A 20,775-nucleotide genomic window follows, 5' to 3' on the forward strand; every position below is an offset into this window, starting at 1 on the left:
GGCCTATGGGCCATACTGAAGGTTGTCCAACACTCAGAAGGTTGATAGATGGATCTCCCAGTGGGTGGATGTGTCAGATTATCCTTGGGCAATATACTAAACCCTGAGCTGCCCCTGACGCATCCATCATAGCGTGAATGTGCATGAGAACGTTAGATAAGACCAAGACCTTTGGCCTAGTAAGTAAGCGTAAACACACTGGGGCATAGGGTATTATGAGGTAAGAAAGCTGGGACAGAACCCTTGAAGGATCCTAGGCTAAATCAGGACTGATGTGATTATACTGTCTTCCAGGCATTGGACAAAAACCTGGCAGCGGTGTTGAATTGTTTTTGGTTCAGGTAGGTGAAAATGTTGTTAGAGTAAACAAGGTGTGGTGATTCAAAACTATTTCTATGTCTTTGAAAGAGAAACTATTAGTATTTTTTGAGAATTCGCTAAGATAATAAAAAAATGATTGCACAAACTTTGCTGTTGATTAGCAGAGTTAGTTTTACCATTTGCACAAGGGACGTTCAGTGGTAGAAAATGACATGACACCCAGAGAAGGTAGCATTAAAATTGAAAAAGACACCATGACTGTGAATAATACTTTTAATGTAGAGCGTGAATAAGGAAATAAAATTGGCACCAGATCCTTGGGGATATGTAAGAGATTCAAATGTGGATAAATAGTAGTGCTCTGTTATCAGATGTGTTAACGTCTGAGCTATAGGCTATATTGCACATTTTTAGTTCAGGTCCTGGATTTCTGAAGCGATCAACATGTTCAAATATAAATCATGATTTATGGTAAATGAGTGTTTTTAAATAGGGTATGTTCCCTTTTTGTCATGAGCCTGGGTCTTTTGACCCAGCGTTTTGAGTTTTAATTTATTTTAATGTTTATATTGTATGTTTAAGTTCATTAGGTTGGCGAAGGTTATTTGTTTATTAGATCCCCTTTGTGTTTTCTACCACTGTATTTAAGTTTCCCTCTCCCTTCATGTGTTTCGTGCCTAGTGTCTTTTGTTGTCAAGTTTGTGTTGTCATGTCTGCGTCTCATGTTTCCTGTTTTATTTTGAAGGTCTATGTCCTATGTCAGTATAGTCAGCTTGTTATGTCAGGTTAGTGTCAGCTGTTTCCCCATGTGTTTCCACTTCCCCTCATCACCCTTGTGTGTATTCTGTTCATTCGTTGTCAGGTCGTCTGTTGTTCCATGCCACCTTTCCAGGGCCTTTCCATGTTCAAGGTTTTGTTCTTTGTTCAGTAGTTAATTTTCCCAGTTTAGTTCTATTTAGGTTCTTTCCTGTGTGCCTCTATGTTTTATGTTTGTACTTTTTTTTTTTTTTTTTTTTTTTTTAAATCAGCCATATTAAATGGCTCGCTTTTTGTGAATATTCACGTTTTCTTCCTCGTTCTCTGTGTCTGCATTTTTGGTCCTCTACGTCACTCCATACAGTCTGCCTCCACCAGACCGTGACACTTTTAGAGTTTCTATCATCACACCTATGGGAAAAATACCACCCTCTCCATAAAACAAACAAAACAAATACCACCCCCCCACCCGATGTTCATATACCTGCATATGGACATCAAGTCAAATGATTTGTGTTAAAATAGTTGGCCACAAGCAGTGATGCCAATTATTTTGAAGTTGAGTAGAATTTGTTGTAATGTTCTAACATGACAGATACCAATAAATGAAAATGGGTGAGGTGCTTTTAGGCAGTTCTTTACACTTGCCAAGTTGGGAAATAACGCAATACCTTGTCTTCTGTCAAGTCTTTACCTTCAGGCATTTTTCCACTTCAAGGCAATTTCCCTGCAATAAACAGCAAATAAATAGTTCATGTATACAAATAAAAAACTTGTGAGATTGAATCCCTTCTGAAAGATGCAGTACGGCCTCAGATGCATGGCGTGGATCTCATGGTTGTGAAGAATTTGGACCCAAAATGCAGACTCCAGACAGGTTTAAATGAGCAAAAACCAAGCCTTTATTTACACGAGGCCGCAAGTCTAGTCGGTGAAAGAAACTAGGAAACATATAAGGGGCCCACTCTAACAGACAAGCAGTACATAATAACGAACAAGGAAAACCGAGGGCTTAAATACACATGATGTAATCAGGGAACGAGACACAGCTGCTGAAAACAAGGCGCAGGTGAACAAAATCAATTGACGATCAAGAGGGGAAGCAGAAATGAACATAATGCACATGAGATGAGAGACTCAAAATAAAACAGGAAGCCAAAACAATGAGACGGAGACTAAGACACAAACTTGACAGACCAAAGTAAACACAAAGACAAAACTGACTAAACATGGGTGACATAACAGAAGCACAGACTAGGCACAGGGAAGTGAAAACTACAACAAAATCAATGAAGAGAAGGCAATGTGAATAAATCCACAAATTTACATGAAAAAACAAGGAACTGTATCACAATAGTAGTGTTTCACTACTATTGTAGTATTAAAGAAGTTTCTTTACAGTACGCAGTAACTTCAAGACCCAGTTTATCTGTTATGTCACAGTGTAATTTGGTGGTTTACTTGCTAATGCTCCCACTCATCTGTGTATATACATTGTGCTCATCTGACAGCAGTATGAAAAGAGGAAGATCACAGACAAGATTCATGGATGTAGTGAAAGAGAACATGCAGTTTGGGTTGCTACCCAAACTACTGTGGCTGCTGATGATGTACGAGGTCTTGCTTAATCATGCTTAATCATGCAAATTGACTGGAGAGGCTGAGGTCTACATGAGGAAGTGCCTTGTACTTTCGAAATGCCTTAACAGCCTTAAACTCTACAGCGACGGGATGCTGTCATTGCCCATCCCTGGCTTGGTAGAAGAGTTTAAATGTGCAAAAGTGAGGCTGGAGACGTCACTCGTGGACTCCTGAGAGCCCATAGTGGGAGGTGGTGCTCCCAACCAGCAACAGGGAGAAAGTGGATCCCAGTCACAGCTACAGGCCGAATCTGCTCTTCTCCATCATGATGTGGTGGGTCACGTCCAACAGGGCAGAGGAGGATTTTATCTTGGAGCAGTAACACATCTCTGGCAACAGGCATCTGTAACTGAACAATGAGCAATGGTGCGTTGACGGGAGGAAGCAGCCAGACGTGCTGGGCAAGCAGGGTCGCCGGATGAATTGGGAGTGTGTTGAAAAGAGAAAACTCACATGGAGTGAAATCTGGGGATGGAGTCTAATAGGCAGGAATAAGACATTCCTCAAAGTAACCAAGCCTCAAGACTTTCTGCACTAGAAACAATGCAATATCAGGGATTTGTAACATCTAGTTGTTTTATTGAATGAGATTGTGGGACAGAAAACTGTTTAAGATGTAGGGAAATAAATATAAGTATGTATAATGTATGCCATTTGGCAAGCACTGCTGGCCATGCATTCACTGTCAAAATGTTAATTTTGTTGTTTAAGCTAAACATAGAATTTTGGTAATGGCAATGACAGGAGCATTAATCAAATGACTTTCTTATAAATTTCTTCTTGGTTATACTATTTTCTGTTAACCCCCCATCTCTGTCTCTCTCTCTCTCTCTCTCTGTCTCTCTCTCTCTCACACACACACACACACACACACACACACACACACACACACACACACACACACACACACACACACACACACACACGTAAAGAACCCAACCCCAAACTGTGTGCCATCTTGTAAATTCCATACAGGTACTTTTGACTGCTTCTTTAATTGTCACTGGTCATGAGCCACATGTTTTAAAGTGGTATAGATTTTACTTCCACCCCCTTCTTGAGCCAACCCCCCCTCCCCCAAACCCTTCCATTTTCCCAGCAGTATTACGCTTGCTTGGCTACTGTTACCTCCCAAAAATTGAAAATATAGAATAAAACAAACAAATAAACAAAATAGAAACCAATGGTCCAAAAACAAAAGATGTTTATGATTAAATACTATTAAAAGTTCACTGTATTATTATTATTATTAGTGTTTAGTTTGTAACTTTAGAATTTTACTAATTTAAAAAAACACATTAAATACTAAATATCACCACAATAAGACCACTTGTACAAAATAGTATTTTGTACAAAAAAAACAAAACAAAAAAACAAAAACTTGGTGAGGTGATCAGGATAAGTAATTTTTGTGGGGGGGAAAACCTCTATGTATGTTATGTCTTTCTTTCTTTTCTGTATTGCGCTTTGTAGACTGTCCCTGCACACTCGTCTCACATCCAAGTGCTCACAGAGACCAGTCATTGTTAGCCCAGGTTGGAAAAGGATTCGCTTTAATTAAAATAAACTTTGACATGTAAAGTGAAGCCATACGGATCCTTAGGTTTTATTCTCTCCCCCCTTCCTGCCGCGCGTAATGAGTACCTTTTAATCTCTATCAAAATGTTACATACAGGTTCAATCTAATCGTTTTACAGACTCCTCCCTATCTGTGTTTACTTTGCACTTCCACTGAAGAGAATCTTCATTTTGATATTATTACTTACAGTAATCAGCCGCTGTTTATTATTCAATTGTTTCCTCACTTGTAGTCTTAAACTTTCCTAATCGGGGAGGCTACAAATGCATCAGTCCACCCACGCCGTGCCAGTCTGCTGTGCTCTGCCCGAACCTGCTGCAGCAGGAAAACAGCGCTCTTAGCCAACGATCACGTAAGTATTAATCTGGACATTTGTGTTTATTTTACTTTTATTCACGACATTTAAAAAATTAATTAAATCATTTATGAAGTGAGATCACTTATCAGAATTCTTTTTGTATTTTTTTTTATCCTAATTAATTTTTATTTTCTTTAGTCTTGAATATACACTCGATAAACTACTGATGGCGAGAAAATGCAGGCTGACTTACACAGCAACACTGATGCTGCTTTTAATAACCTGGAAGGAGAGCACGTATTGCAATGGGCTTACAGGTTGGTCCCAGACGTTTTTCATGTACTTAGACTTTGCTTGATAGAAATGACACAAACGGAAGCTTCTCCTTTAATATGAAATGTTTTTAAATATGGCCCTCTGCCACTGGAGTTCTGAGGAAAGAGCCTATCCTGCAATATGATGCAGAAGGAGATTTATTTTTACATTTGGCAGCAGTTTGAGATATTCCACTGGATACTGTTGATATAAAAGAAGCTTTTTTTTTTTTCCCATAAACACAAACTCTACAAATATTTGTTTCCTTTACAGTGAGTCCTCCGAAGAACCTTGTAATAACAGACCCGGGGCATCTTGGACAACTGGAGATTACATGGAATCCCCCAGACAGCTTGCCTAACGTGACAGAGTGCTCAGTACGATATCAGCTGGAGTACAACACCTACCGGGAGAGCTGGGCTGTAAGTGCTTAGTCTTTTTATCAGATCTTACACTGAAGCGCATTACCTGCCTGAACTCCTCCCAGAATGATTTTCTCAAGAACATGACCTGCTCTGGTAATGGGCCAATTAATAGCCGTAATTACAAGCAATAAAATGTTTACTTGAAATGATATCTTAAGTGACTTTACAGTATAAAAGCACCTCAGCAGGACTGTAACTCTGCAGAGATCACAAACATACAGCCTCTTAAAGCTGCTTCATCATGATGGGATTCGTGTCTCTGTAATTTTAAACCCAAATTTGTGGGGATTTTCTAATTGCACTTCCACGTATTTATGCCCAAGCATCTATGTCTAAACAAGATAAAAACAGAACATATTCTTGATACTTTTTCCAATTAATGTGGGTGAGGCAATGCTGTTAGTTATGTCTCAGTAACAATTAGTATGACGCACTGATCATTATCTTACAATGAGTGAAAGAACGAGCTTATCTGCGCCTATGATAACTGTGCCTGATAATGAGACGTGTCTAGACAACTATGCAAAGCTCTTTTATATCCTTTAAACGGCTCAAGTAAAATATGAAACAGCAGATATAATGTGACTTACTAAAAATTGATGCATAAGTTGTGTTTTTGTTGTTGTTGTTGTTTTGTTTGTTTTTTTTACACAAGCCTCAGTAATACGGTAAAAGTTTTGTGGGAGAAAACTGTCTACACATCTTTGTTAAATGAAATAAGAAAAAACTCAGTAGATCAGGAAACTTTGGCATGTAGTAACTCATTTGTGCTTTTGCAGAGCATCAGGACAAGTAAAAGGACCTACACTGCTCAGTTTGACCTGATGAAAGATGTTAGAGTGAGAATCTACACCTTGCTGAGTGGGACCTGCACCAACGATACTATGATCAAGAGCACAGACTACACTGAAGTCATCCAGAAATCTCCCAGCACAGGTCAGCCTTCCAAGGCTTATAAGATTTGTGATTACAGAAAAGGAGTATTAGTAAGATCATAGCTAATTTGATTCTTTTCTTTTTTCATGTTTAGGTGTTTTGGGTACTGAAGTCCTGGATTTTAAATGTGTATTCCACAACATGGAGTACACAGAGTGCCAGTGGAGAAGAAGTGAAAAGATACCAGACAACTCCCTGCAAAAGCTATATTTCTGGTATGTCTGCCATGTCAGAGCTTTGTTGGCTCGTGTTGTGGTCCATAACAAAATATTCCACTATCATTTGGAACGGCTAATGACATAATCAGCTTGTTTAATTTTTCCTGAGACAAATCTGTCCACTTTCTCTAATATTTGATGAGATTTCTATTCACCAGTTAACAAGATATGAAAAAGGGCAGTACATCAAAAAAAATGGTGTAATAACTAAAGTGATTGTAAAACCTGCTTCTTTTCATAATGTGTGCTGTTTTCATCACTGTTTAATTGTTAATGAGGCTTACGTTCATAAAAGAACACCACAAAACAAAGAACAGCTCCAGTTAATTTCCTCCGGAGAATAAAAGGAGAAAACAATCCAGTTGTCTTCTTCCACTGATGAGCGGAAGAAAACTGGGCAACACTTTTATGTGCATAGTGTTTAATGAGAATAAATCTTGTTAAGACACATACCCACGCAATTATCTGGAAACTGCAGCGGAAACATTTAAGATCACTTCACGCTGAAATGCATCTTTTACTTTTCTTAGTGGGAAGGATTTCCTCAGTACTGAGTTACTCATGTCTTTTGCTGATTAAGATTTGATGTTGTCACATTATGTAAAGCAGGATGTGGATACAGAAGCTTATCTGATCTGTTTGTTCTGCAGGCACAAAGAACTTGGACAGGCTGAGGAATGCCCAAAGTACAAGACATCAGGCGGTGTCACGATAGGGTGCACATTTGCAGATGTACCGCTTCCTGTATTCACTGATATCAACTTCTGTTTAAATGGAAGCTCTCCTGAGGGGCCACTAAAACCAACGTTTGCCTCCCTGCAAATCCAGAACCATGGTAAATACATTTCCTGCTCCAGTTTTGACTCACCGCTTGCTCAACTTTGATTTGACCGAGATCCGCAACATCTGTAATACCTCCTTGCATGCTATCACAATTGCTGATTTTGTTTTCCTGTGTTCTTGATGCATTTATGCAGTGAAGTGTGCAGCCACAAAAAAACTGCATCTGCAAACAGGTCCTGACAAGTTTGAACTACACTGGGAACATCCAGATGGAAAGGTTCCTGGCCACTGTCTAGAATATGAGGTGGAACACACTCAAGAAGGACCTGATGGGAAAAAACCATCGGTATGGTTTATACAACATGTGCTTTGTTATTAATATTATTTTTAACTCTAAGGCAAATCTGTATCACAAGAGCATTTTCCCTTCCACCTTGCTGTGCAAAGAGTCTTTAGATTTGGTTTGAGTGGGTTTGTGGGGATTTAAAAGTGGGGAACGCATTGCATAAAAACAAGTAAACACAGGATTTGAGATTGTAAACATTCAGGGAAGAGCTTTATGTCTCAAACTGCAAAAAATCCACCTTAAAAATTCACGTTCTCACTTTGTCTTTATTTCTAGAAATGCTCCAATCATTTCTGTGCAAAAGCTTAATTGCATTAATATTTATTTAGATTTGAGTCTTCTTTAACTGAAAAAATGAATCAAGTCATAAGTCATTCATGGTGTTTGCCACTGCTATCAGCTGTCTGTAGCTATTAGCACATTCCTGATGTTTTGAATGACTTGACAGGTCATGGTACTTCATTCCCACTCACCTGAATCTAATTGGTGTCACACTTGACTTTAACACAATAATAGAGCAAAACCACTAAAATACCTCAAGATCACTGGTATTAACACAGCAACCTAGACAAAACATAAAGGTGGGAGAACATTTTATTTCTGACATTTTTCCTTTGTTGTACATCCAGACATTCCACTTTACACCTGTATAAAAAAAAAATTAACTAACTTGTTTGTTTTAGCTGTGCACGCTTTATTAAACATGCAAACTTTTTCATTCATCAAATATCTTTTTATTGAAAGGAATGCCTTAACATTACTTCAGGCACTGTGGCTTTGGGCAGCTAATAACAAAGCTGCTAACAATTTGACTTTGTGGTTTTATAGACCTTTAAAAAGTGGAAACTATTAGAGTCTGTGGTTTTGCTTTGCTATGCAATTATTTTTTTTTAATCCCACAGTAAAAGGTCAAGAAAAAAATGATGGATGTGTTTTAAAGTAAATAGAACAATAAAAAAATAAGTAAAAACTCAAATTTTAAAACAAATCCTCATGACCATCACTGAGTGGAGATTAATGAGGTTACAAAGGGAATTTAAGTGTACCATGAAGTACAAAATAAAATAGGGTTACGAGTCTTTGAGACGCAGCTGAAAGCTGTCTGCTTGACAAAGCAGTGTAGCCTTAATTGGTCAGATGCCCAGTGCTTAAGCTTGGGTATGAGCCCAGAACTCTGCATTAAAGACCCAGTACTTACAAGAAGTGTAAATCTGGTTTTCCAGATCAAAAACAGCTGCTTAACACTGTTAGACAGCAAAGTGGTGAGTGAGTTAAACTGTCATAAAACCGAAATGAAGATGACGAAACTCATCAAAACTTAAGTACTTTTTGGGTCTGTTAACTCTGTTGTTGTAGTAATTATTTACTTTATCTTTTTCATTGACAGACAAAATCTCTGCCAGGAGGGCGGACAAGCCTGAGTTTGTCCATCGACATCAACAAGACCCACTGCTTCAGGGTTCGGTCTAAGGTGCATAAGTACTGTGCGAGCACGAGCTACTGGAGTGACTGGAGCCATCCAGTATGCCAACCAGGTAAGAATGTTTCGCACAAAAACGTCTTATTTTTTGGCTCTCTGGAGTACTGGATGTTTTCAGGTTTTCATTTAAAAACCATATAATTTCTTCTTTTGACACAAAAAAGCCATTCTTTTTTTTTGATGAGTTTGTAACTGATATTGGGAAGTGGCACTCTTGGTTTCCTAGGGCAGTAGGAATATTTATCAAAATACAATCAACTAATCAAAATACAAAAAGCCCCCCCCCCATTAAACATAACAAAAGCCAAAAGCTTGGAACTGCCTGTTTTGGAAAAAATAAAGACATTTATACTAAAAAACAAAAGATTAGGCGCCAGTTTGGCTCGGTGCTTTGAGCAGTCGGCCACATGCCACACGGCTGACAGCGGCCAGTCCGGGTTCGGGTCAGACCCACGGCCCTTTGCAGCGTGTCTTTCCCCTTCTCTCTCTGCCCCTCCTTTCCTGTCCTTTCTTCACCGAGTCTTTGAAATACAACTGAAAAAGGCCAATATTTTGCTGTTTACTAGCAAAATATTGCAAAGGGAATATCAGAAACAGCTAAGCTCTCTCTTGACTTTTGTGAAATATTAATCAAAGCTGCTTTTAACTAGAAGAGGGACCGTATATAAAAATAGCAAATAAAGTACAGTACAGTATGTAAAATCATGGATTTCTACTGAATCTAGAAGGTTAAGGTCTGTACTTTGCATAAGGTGGCACATATGTTAATTTTGAGTGCTATATTTAGAATAAAACACGATGTGATATACTTTCATCTATGATAGAAGACAGTTTTCTTATCTTGTCTCTGTTATAAACTTCGGTACCCAAAGCACTTTCTTGCTACAAGCCCCTAAACAAACGTTTACACTCCAACAACTGCACCAGGGGCGTTTTGGGGTCCAGTGTCTTGCCCAGGAAGACTTTAACATGCGAACTAGGAGAGCCCGTCATTGAACCACTAACCTACTAAAAAGAAGACGACACACTCTACTTCCTGAGCCACAGCTACTACATGATGTTGGATAACACAAAGTGATTAGTTGACCAATTCAGCATTAAGGCTTTAAATTCCTGAGTGTTACTTTTCATCTCATATTCCTAAGCGATCTGTTCAAAGTGTGTTTCCTGTAAGTAAAGGATTTACAAACTAAGCTGTAAAGCATTTCTTTTGTTAGCAACAAGTCCTGCTAAACCCTCATAGTAGTCTCGTTGATTTCAAGCTGGAAGATCCTGACGCCACCAAGAAATAGTAAGTTTTAAGATTATCTCATTCAAGCATGCAGTACGCTTCAATTTATGTCAATACAACCAATGTAGCGAAATATGCATAACAATGTTCTGATTTCTTCTTTTTCTTGCTTTTTGTAGCCACCGATGTTGCCACGATTGGAAAGTCCCCTGAAGGAAAAGCTGAAGGATCATTTTCATCCAGGCTCGGCACAATATTTTATAACATGTTGGACAAATTAATGTTGCAAAAGTATTAATCCAATGTCCAAAATCCAAAACACAAAAAAGAACATCTCCAGTCTAATCCAATGAAAGACGGAATATTAGAATTTATGTAGATTGTTGTGTTAATTTTCTGTGTAATTCTTTTTTCTTTCTGTTGTGAATGTAATGATTGATATCTCAACATAGCAACAGGTTGTAAATAAAATGCATCTTGTAAGATGTAACATTTTTCTACATCTGAAAGGCACTTTAAGGCCAGAGCGGTGGTGTACAATGTGGAGGATCAGTTGTGTCCCAAACTTTTTATTGTGGCCTCTATAAAGTAAATAGTCGCTGAACCATGCCATAAAACGGACCTTCCCTTGTCCTGTTTTAAATCATTTCAACTGCTACTTAGAAACATTTGTTCAGACTATGATTGTAAGCATTAGTATGCAGGATACGATTGTATTTTTGGCCTATGAAGTTTCACAGAATAAAATTTTTTATTGGTGTGCTCATGTGAGTCTTTCATTGAGATCCAGTTGGTTGGTTTAGACCAGGGGTGGGCAACTCCAGGCCTCGAGGGTCCTGCAGGTTTTAGATATCACCCTGGGTCAACACACCTGAGTCAAATGATGAGTTCATTACCAGGCAAGACATGTTGAGGACATCATTTAACCATTTAATAAGGCCTGGAGTTGGTTTAGACAAAGACATCAGACTTTCTAGTATAGTGCTATTACTACTACTCTCATTGCACTACTACAACAACTTCTGATAATTATGCTTTTCAACAGAAAAGTCCATTTATTTCCCGCGAATCCAGTCACGGGTAGGCAGGAGGTGGGGCTAAAGCCTATCCCAACTCTCATAGTCCACCAGTCCATTACAGCAAGCAACAAGAAATTTAAAATTTGGACAATGCATGGAGAACGTGTTCTGTCTGCAAACCGTGCAAATACAGATCTTATATATTGGACAGTTTGTTTGTGCTGATTCGTAGTTATACAGATTTCAGTTGACCTCACTTTATAGCGTTTTGTTGATGTGTTTCATCGAAGATGAGCAGCTGTTCTCCAACCTGATTTTACTTTTGTGTGCTTATTATAGAGCAGAAAGACGTGACACCTGAACCAGATGCCATATGGGATGCCATACCTGTCTACATTTACATCGCTGTTGCCATTATTGCACTGCTAGTGCTGTCTCTGTGTGCGTGGGCAATGTTCAAACTGTAAGTATATTCACACCCATTACAAAATGTGCCAACATGCAGATAAAAAGCAAACAGAGCACTAAGCTGTCCTTTGGATCTCAGGAAGAAACCAGTGCAAGAGAAAAAAGTGGAGTCTCTGCTTACATCCCTGTTTGCCAGGCGTCCCCTTCTTGGTCCCACACAAGCCTAAAAAGGCAAGAAAAGCTGTACCTTCCTCCGACGCAAAGAGGACCTCATATAAATATTTTACTGTTGCACTCCTCCTCAGTCATTGTTTAGGTTCTGTAGTTTCAAAAGGCACAATGAAGCACTCAAAGATGGCATAGCATGCAGACAGTGAGATTGTAATCACATGTTTCAGAAGATATTACATTTAGACTGAAGGTCATAGTTTGTCTGTGTTTGTATTATATCATATAACTACATATTATTCCAATATACTATATTTTTTGTATTTTTGTGTATACCTTTCTATATAAATGTTTGAACTGGCCTGTTAACTGGACTGCTTCACTGTACCAGAAAGTATCCTATCGTTGTTTACTTTTTAGCTATGACACTTGCCTATTTGTTAAGGGAGGAGAACTTACTTTGGGATTACGTTTTTTAAATATGTTTTTTTACTACTTATGATTTCTTATCTGGTTCATTTCGCATGGATTTGTATTGATGTTGTGGAGAAATAACGTTTTTAGTGAAATCTGTTTGTTGTTTACCTCATGCCTCAATTCTTGCCAGTCAGCTCACACAATAAAGACTGTTTTTGTTTTTGTGTAAAGTGTAAAATATGTGTTTCATAAATGTTAAATGGATTTCAACAAAGTTATTACTAAATACTTGGAGTCAAGGAACTTTGCTGACACCTATGGATGAATTAAATGGAGAAATTGAACCAGTTAGTTGTTTCAAATGCCACATGTCTTTGCCAGTTTTAATCCCCCCCCCCCCGTTTTTGGAGGCTTGAACTTTATCCAAACTAACCTGCCAAACAATGTTACATCTATTTCTGTGCAACCCTTGCCAAACACCATTTATTGTATTAAATCATAGAGTTGATCCAATTTTTATGACATTGAAAGTGCTTTTTGGCTGCCATCCATTTAGTCCAAATAAATAATGAATGTTTAAATTTTTAAATTAATGGATCACATATATCTTTTTGATTTCTGATCCTGTTGGGGTTGGTGGGTTTTAGAAAGCAATAGAACATATACTATAAAATTAGGCTATCAAGTTGGTGTTGAGTGTTATTCTTACCAGCTTTTATATGTTAAAGCATATTTTATGGAATAATAGTGCTTGTAATGAATGTATTTTATGCTCTTATTTGGGTTTGATGTATTTCATTATGTGCTTAATTCTAATTAAAATAAAGAATAATGTTCAAGGTCTCTTCTTTACATCTTCGCATTAAAAAAATATAAACTAAAAAAAGAGAAAAGGGATTTTCTGTTTTAACAGAATGTAAGTTTGTAGGAAGCAAACACATACTCCATTTTTTTTTTCATTGGCAAAGATTACTGGGGCGCACTGGAGAACGCTTTGTTCACTCCAGATCGCAAATAAGTGTGAGACGTGGTTTTGCAGAGAAGCTACATAGTTTATTAATGAATACTGAGTGAGTATAGTAACGCAGCCAACGAGTTATGAGTTATTCAGGACAAGGGTGAGGCTTCAGCTGAAACTGATAACATCAGCTCAGCTTTCTGAACCTCATTCAACTTATCATGGGCCTCCCAGCAACGCCAAAGAACAAACAAGCATTCAGGTAGAACAATAAAATACTGTATGAACATTAATACAGTATACAGATAACCTTGTCTTTCCATCATCCATTCTTGGATATTCATTCATTCATTCATTTTTTAACTGCTTATCATGGGGGATAGATGGTGGTGGTGGTAATCCAACAGAAATAATGATAATAATCAATGTCGCATGTTTTGTACATGCTTGTGCAGTGTACTCTGTAAGCCAACCTCAGCATAGTCAACAACATACCACTCTTGTAATATAAATTATGAATATCTTAATTTTTTCATCATGTATCCATCACAGTTGTATCTGGAAAACAAAATAGGATTTGGGCAATAGGATGTAAGGTGGGTAAAATCTCCTGAGGGACCTGACGGAAAAGAATCATCGGAATGGTTTATACAACACATACCTTGTTATTTTTGTTTTAAACACTAAGGCAAATCTGTACCAGAAGAGCATTTTCCCCCAGCAAGCTTGCTGTGCAAAGAGTCTTTAGATTTGGTTTTGAGTGGGTTTGTGTGGATGTAACAGTGGGAAAAGCACTGTAGAAAAATAAATAACCACACACTTCTAACTTTACCTCTATTTCTAGAAATGCTCTAATCATTTCTGTGCAAAAGGTATTTATTTGGATTTGATTGTTTTTTAACTTGAAATATTAATTTCAAGTCATAACTCATTCACTGTGCTTGTCAGTACTGTCATCTGTCTGTAGCTATTAGGACATTCCTGATGTTCTGAATGACTTGGCTGGTCGTGGTACTTCATTCCCACTCAGCTGAATCTGATTGATGTGTTAAAGTCAAGCAGGACACCAAATAGAGCAAAACCACTAAAATACCTCAAGATCATTGACGTGGCAACCTACACAAAACATAAAGGCGGGGGAATATTTTATTTCTGACATTTTACTTCCAGATGCTCCTCGTTACAGCTGTATAAAAAAATAAACTAACTTGTTTGTTTTAGCTGTGCATGCACATAAAGTGCGTATACATAAAGCATATGTTTATGCATGAGGACTGCCCGGCCTGCTCAGACTGCCTATACTCCCCCAGCTCCCACATTGTGTTTTGATCTTTTGTTTGTTTTCATTTTCCTGTTTGTTCGTGCTCCAATCTGATTTAATTTTATTTTTTTACCCATCCAAACAAAAAAAGGGCCTGGAGCCTATCCCAGCTGGGAAAGGGACTGGTCTACTGGAAGCTTTTGTTTAGTTAACAGAAATTATGATAGTGATCATGATGACTGAAAATTATTGCTGCAAGTTTTATAAACCACTTCTGCAGTGTAGTTGTTAAGTGAACCTCAGCAAACTCCACTTTTGTAATATTCATATTTTGTAATATGAAAGTGCTGATGTGATTTTATCATCATATAATTATATGGCCCTTTCAAGAACAAAAGTCAGAAAGTGTTTCATAATCAAAACTAAACCAAAATCTTGGGAGGGCAGAATCTCAAAAGCTTAATCTCCTTTTTCTTTAACCTGGACCAAGATACAACCACCAAGTACTGAGCAGATGATTTCAGAGACGTAGTGATTACGAATTGATATAGTACTTTACTAATATAGGGAAACAGCTGACCTTGAATAGCCCTAAAATGATCAACGAAATCTTGAATTGAACACTGAACCTTATGGAGAGGCAGTGTCAGTTCAATTCATATTGTGGTAAATCACAACATCAGTCACCTCAAGGCGCTTTACACTGTAAACAAACCCTACAATAATACAAGAAATCCCCGACAGTCTATGACTCACTATGAGCAAGGACTTAGTGACAGTGAGAAGGAAGAAACCTGTTATGTGGGACCTTTCAGAAGACTGGGTGAGAAGCATTTGCAAGTGATCTGGGGATGATTTGCTCAGACAACAGAATAAAAAAATTAAAATAATGATGGTGGGATGAAGTGTAAGCATGTATTATGTTATGACCCAAGATCATGTGGGTTGTGTGTGCGCGTGTTTATGTGGCATGGAAGATTGGATAATGGATTGATCAATCAGTACTTAACCACCAAATGAGAGCCACCTGGCCCCTCTCTCATGGCCTCCACCACCCAACAGCCTGTGCTCGGAATTGTTATGCTGTGTGTCTCTGACACAAATTGGTATGTTATTAAGTATAAAATCATATGTAAACATTACTGTGTTAGGGTTGGTGTTAGTGTTAACCCTACAAACATAATGCATAAAAAAAAAGCATACCTAAAAACTGTGAACACTGGGGATAGAGACACTGGATCTGGGAGAGCCGGAGGGAAGGTGACTCAGCATCCTGGCAATGAACAGGTGTAATTAGGGAAGTGGATACAGCTGGGAACACAACAGGGATAAATCAGGAATAACACTTAACAGAATGCAATGAGATGAAGTACTCTCACAATAAAACAATGGGTGACAGAACACGGAAACCATAAATAAGACAAGACTGACTAAACACAGACTTGACAGGAGAGGATGAAACACTGGGGGGAACTAAACTCTAAAGTAATTTGGAACATGGATGAGTACACAAAATAATACAGACATTACACAACCCAAATATCTCACATTAAATAAACAAAAAACTGGAAAGCCCGTAAAACTCAAGACTGGGTCAGCTGACCCGGGACCACGACAGCCTTCAGATGAACCATCGATCCAGGTGACAGACGTTACTATAAACGAGCGACTCAGGCGCATTTACAGTGTCCCAATCTTTAAAAATCCTCAGTCAAAAGAAAGGAATTAGCTTCTCACTCTAAATGAGCAAATCAAAATCGTCTTCCATCACTTCTGGACACTAGTGTGACTCACTGAGTTGAGCAACTCATATTCTAAAGGTCCACTGCAGAGGCCAAGTTTGAATCAGGCATTTCCTCTCTTTCCCCTGATCTTTCAGTCTGAATTTAATCTGGATCTTTTTATGGTTAAAGTTCTTGCCCTTTATTATTCACAAATGTAACCATTGTCAGCAGGTACTTCGTGCATCACAGTAGACCTAATATTTCCTTCCCTTCTAGTCTCATTGACACAGCAACCTTGTTCTCGGGCTGCATTACACTGTCTAACCAGCATGATGCTGTAAGAATATATGTTTTGACAGGGTTACAAAAACACAGATGCTGCTCTTCTTCTTGAACGGGCAACCTGCCAAGAGCAAAACCACAATTTTTACCATCCCTATTTAGTCAACACAATCTTCCTTCCTTGGTAGGGGAAAAGAATCTGGTTTTGTTAATATTTTTTGCCTTAGATGCCCTGTACTGATTTTACTAAGTGAACACATGTTTAAATTCTAAAAATACAAGGGAAGGCCCAATTAGAGGAAGTACCCACAGCAATACTAATTTAAACATATATGCTACCTGCTTCAAGTAAGACCATATTCTTACACATTTGTGTGAGTTTGCATGTCTAAAAAGAACAAGTTGTTTACATTTTTCCCATCTAAATCCCCCAGTGTTTTATTTAGCATTTCTATAAGTTTATTCTCACCTTCCTCCAATGTTTCCTTACGTGGAATTACACACATGATAAGGTTTAGGCAATCTACCATGGGAGCTTTTAGAAGACTTCCATTTATCTGGTATTTTGACCGTGTCTCGGTCACTCAGAGCAGATGAATTGGCTCATGGCCTTGACTCCAGATGTTGCAATGATAGAACACAGCTGGATATCTATTTGACTGGTGCATCAGTGTTAACAAATAAGAGCACAACACAATTTATAATGAGAAAGAGGACTCATACGGTCAGTAATTGGATGTTCAAACTGCTTGAGGGAGGTACTAGATAGATATGAGTAGCAGTTATATTGTTATTGGGGTTTGTTATAATCTGGGCAACTTGGCTAATCTTTACGTGTGCAGAGAAATCTGCGTTTTAAGGAGAAGCACAGATTTCAGAAGACATTTTTTTATAAAACTGCAATAAAGAAGCAATTCTGTAGAAAATAACCTCGTCTAACTTCCTACCTAAGATGCAAGCAATACTAAGCCATCTGTGTCTTCCTATATCAGACCAAGACGCAGACAGATCAGCTGGAACTGACAATGGAAACGTTTTTTGGACATACACCAGTCTCACCAGCCACAAAACACATAAACTTTTATGCATAGGCACATGTTTGCAGACCCATTCCTCTGACTTGTACACAGCTTTCAGGTTTGAAAGTATGGGATGCTCCTGAATCCTGTAAAAATTGTGCTGGAACTTTCTCCTCAGTATCAAGTACCACAAATATGACAAATATGAGAATGAAGCATAACTCAAACTGATCTAAGATGTTTCTACTGGTTCAGCCAAATTAGCAAAATGCACATCTTTCCCTTTTCTTTTTGCAATTGATTTTTTTTTTTCCACTTACCTTTCTTATGGCAATAATTATAGATATCTGGATCATTACCTTCATAAGATTTCTGATCTGGTGACTAAGATTCTAATTTCAGTGCCATGTCTTTGTATTTCTCACTAAAGACGTCATCAGTGAGAACAGCATCCTCAATGGGACATGTGCTCATTAATACAGTGAGATACAATAACAAAGAAAATCAAGATAAATGAATTGTTTAAAAGTTATGAATTAATTTGCATTTTCAGTAAGAAAATAAGTATTTGATCTCCTATCAATCAGCAAGATTGTTGGCTCCCAGGTGTACTTTATACAGGTAATGAGCTGACATTGAGCCTTCTCAACTTGTTACCTGTATAAAAGACAGCTGTGCATAGAAGCAATAAATCCATCTAGATTCCAAACTCTACACCAGGGGTCCCCAACTACAGGCCTCGAGGGCCAGTGTCCTGCAGGTTTTAGATCTCACCCTGGATCCACACACCTGAATCAAATGATTAGTTCATTGCCAAGCCTCTGGAGAACTGCAAGACATGTTAAGGAGGTAATTTAGCCATTTGAATCAGCTGTGTTGGATCAAGGACACATCTAAAAACTGCAGGACACCAGCCCTTGAGGCCTGGAGTTGGGGACCCCTGCTCTACACCATGGTCAAGACCAAAGAGTTGTCCAAGGATGTCAGGGACAAGACTGTGGACCTACACGAGGCTGGAATGGGCTACAGGACCATTGCCAAGCAGCTGGGTGAGAAAGTGACAACAGTTGGTGCAATAATTCACAAAAGAACCATAAAATAACTGCCAATCTCTCTCCTTCTGGAGCTCCACGCAAGATCTCACCTTGTGGTGTTTCAGTGATAATTACAATGCTGAGGAACCAGCCCAGAACTACTCAGGAGGAACTTGTCAATGTTCTCAAGGCAGCTGGGACCATAGTCATCAAGAAAACAGTTAGTAACACACTACCCCGTGAAATCCTGCAGTGCCTGCAAGGTCACTCTGCTCACGAACGCACATGTACAGGCCCGTTTGAAGTTTGCCACTGAACATATCAATGATTCAGAGGTAGACAGGCTGAAAGTGTTGTCAGACAAGATCAAAATTGAGCTATTTGGCATCAACTCAACTTGCCGTGTTTGGAGTAGGAGGAATGCTGCCTGTGACTCCAAGAACACCGTCAACATGGAGGTGGAGACATTATGCTTTGGGGGTGTTTTTCTGCCAAGAAGACAGGACAACTGCACCACATCAAAAGGAGGATGGATGAGCATTGAAAATGAGTCGTGAGCATGACAGTGATCCAAAACGCACAGCTAAGCCAAAAGATTGGCTCAAGAAGAAGCACATTACGGTCTTGGAGTGGCCAAGCCAGTCTCCAGATCCTAGTGTGTGTGTGTGTGTTTTGCCACAAAGTACTAAAGCTCGTTTTGCAAAAGGGATCAAATACTTATTTTCTTCATGAAAATGTAAATTTATAACTTTTTAAAAATGCATTTTTCTGGATTTCTTTGTTTGTCCTGTCTCTCGCTGTTCAGATAAATCTACCATTGAAGTTATAGACTGATCATTTCTTTGTTAGTGGGCAAATGTACAAAATCAGCGGCAGTTCAAATATTTTTTTCCCTGACTGTAAAAGTTGAGGAGTGTATGAATAAATCCAGTGCAAGTTCCACATATTTGTCTGCCAATCCCCCTACATGAACTAACTCATATACCTGCATGAAAGCTGCCTTTCTGCTGATCTTTACAGTCCTCAGCTGATAAAGGAGAATAAGCCTGTTGTGCTTTACCTATAAAGACAGGCTAAAGGATTAAAGTCTGTGCCTTTTGACCTTAAAAGAAACAAATGCATTGTTAAATGCAGCCTGCCTTTTCGACGACTCTTAGCCTTTTTCCCTGACTTTTCTAAATGTGGAGTGCAGAGTGGAAGCGTGGCTAGTCAGTGTAATACTCCCTCAGCTCCCACATGGGTGTCTGATTTGTTTGTTTGCTTTAGTGGTTCACGTTGATAATCTGTCATATGCTAATCTCAGTGATTTTATTTATTATTTCTCTTACAGCTCATTAACTGGTGTTGGGAAGCGGTTTGATTTGATATATCAATGTCTTGATGTTTATTCATCTCTGTCACCCTCGTTATTTATCACATGAAAATGGTCTTTGTACTGTATCTGTAGCATGTGGCTCAACACCAAAACCCATTATGAAATAATCTCTTATGAAGTTCACCCAGCTCCCTCATGCGTTCAAGAGTACTGTATATGCTTTATGGTCTGATGGATCATCAGCTCTTGTTGCCCTCTACTGCCCAGATAATCTGTAGCATATGCATTTCATAAATAAAATAAGTCTTTTTGGATGTTTCTCAGCTGACTCTCCTGTGAAACGTGGATAGACTGATTGTAAACAAATAGCTGAATTAAACTCTGTTAAGATTACGTGAGCATGGCATGTTTCTTGCCATACACTCGTGCAGATTTGCCTGAGAAAGACTGGAGTTGTGTTGAAAAACATGTCAAACATCTTAACACGCTCTGTTTAAATGATTACACCATTTTCTTGAAGCTTATATGTGTATACTATAGAACCCCAAAACGAATGAGTCTATAGCAGAAACGCAATTAAACGGAGAGCTTCAGCTGCAAGATATTTGCTTTCTTGTTGGGAAAATAACCATCTGGCTCCGGGCTGACCGCAGCTTTCAGTGTTTGATCCAACATTCAGTGACATCCACAAGGTCAGGTAGGCAGCTGGCTGCTTCCCATGGATAGCTGTGTCTCTGTTGTTTACTTACTTAGCTTGGTGGTAAAGTTCGGACTTCTTACACAGTCACAGTCTTAATGAGAGAATTAATACCGGTAGAGGAAAATATATTAAAGTGTGTCC

General features: G+C 38.6%; 1 protein-coding gene and 1 long non-coding RNA gene across 6 annotated transcripts; one reads left to right on the forward strand and one right to left on the reverse strand.

The window, feature by feature from the left end:
* Nucleotides 1-231: 231 nt before the first annotated feature.
* Nucleotides 232-12,685, forward strand: il13ra2 (interleukin 13 receptor, alpha 2). 3 transcript variants are annotated; one of them, XM_026182323.1, is made up of 11 exons: nucleotides 232-341; nucleotides 4,530-4,649; nucleotides 4,794-4,912; nucleotides 5,184-5,332; nucleotides 6,115-6,271; nucleotides 6,366-6,486; nucleotides 7,140-7,324; nucleotides 7,467-7,618; nucleotides 9,006-9,153; nucleotides 11,688-11,811; nucleotides 11,896-12,685. In XM_026182323.1, exons 3-11 carry the CDS (start codon nucleotides 4,822-4,824, stop codon nucleotides 11,981-11,983), a joined length of 1,215 nt encoding a protein of 404 aa, XP_026038108.1. In that variant the 5' UTR covers nucleotides 232-341; nucleotides 4,530-4,649; nucleotides 4,794-4,821; the 3' UTR covers nucleotides 11,984-12,685. The 3 variants fall into 3 exon arrangements, with proteins under 3 accessions (XP_026038108.1, XP_026038110.1, XP_026038109.1); XM_026182325.1 differs by lacking the exons at nucleotides 11,688-11,811; nucleotides 11,896-12,685 and adding exons at nucleotides 10,361-10,389; nucleotides 10,509-11,095 and having other exon boundaries at nucleotides 235-341; XM_026182324.1 differs by lacking the exons at nucleotides 11,688-11,811; nucleotides 11,896-12,685 and adding exons at nucleotides 10,316-10,389; nucleotides 10,509-11,095 and having other exon boundaries at nucleotides 237-341.
* On the reverse strand, nucleotides 1,318-18,244 carry LOC113030672 (uncharacterized). 3 transcript variants are annotated; one of them, XR_003273627.1, is made up of 3 exons: nucleotides 17,945-18,244; nucleotides 15,764-15,871; nucleotides 1,318-3,067 (listed from the first exon to the last, which is right to left on the reverse strand). It is a non-coding gene; the product is annotated as an uncharacterized LOC113030672 (long non-coding RNA). The 3 variants fall into 3 exon arrangements; XR_003273626.1 differs by having other exon boundaries at nucleotides 17,036-18,244; XR_003273625.1 differs by having other exon boundaries at nucleotides 15,764-18,244.
* Between the last annotated feature and the right edge of the window lie 2,531 nt (nucleotides 18,245-20,775).

This window comes from Astatotilapia calliptera, chromosome 10, assembly GCF_900246225.1.
Source record: "Astatotilapia calliptera chromosome 10, fAstCal1.2, whole genome shotgun sequence".
Taxonomy (NCBI): Eukaryota; Metazoa; Chordata; class Actinopteri; order Cichliformes; family Cichlidae; genus Astatotilapia; species Astatotilapia calliptera.

Excerpts from the sequence above, each read along its gene's own strand:
- il13ra2 (XM_026182323.1), top strand. The coding sequence starts at position 4,822 with ATGGCGAGAAAATGCAGGCTGACTTACACAGCAACACTGATGCTGCTT. Across the intron at positions 4,913-5,183 it reads GTATTGCAATGGGCTTACAG|TGAGTCCTCCGAAGAACCTT; the intron begins GTTGGTCCCAGA and ends TTTCCTTTACAG. Across the intron at positions 6,272-6,365 it reads CCAGAAATCTCCCAGCACAG|GTGTTTTGGGTACTGAAGTC; the intron begins GTCAGCCTTCCA and ends TTTCATGTTTAG.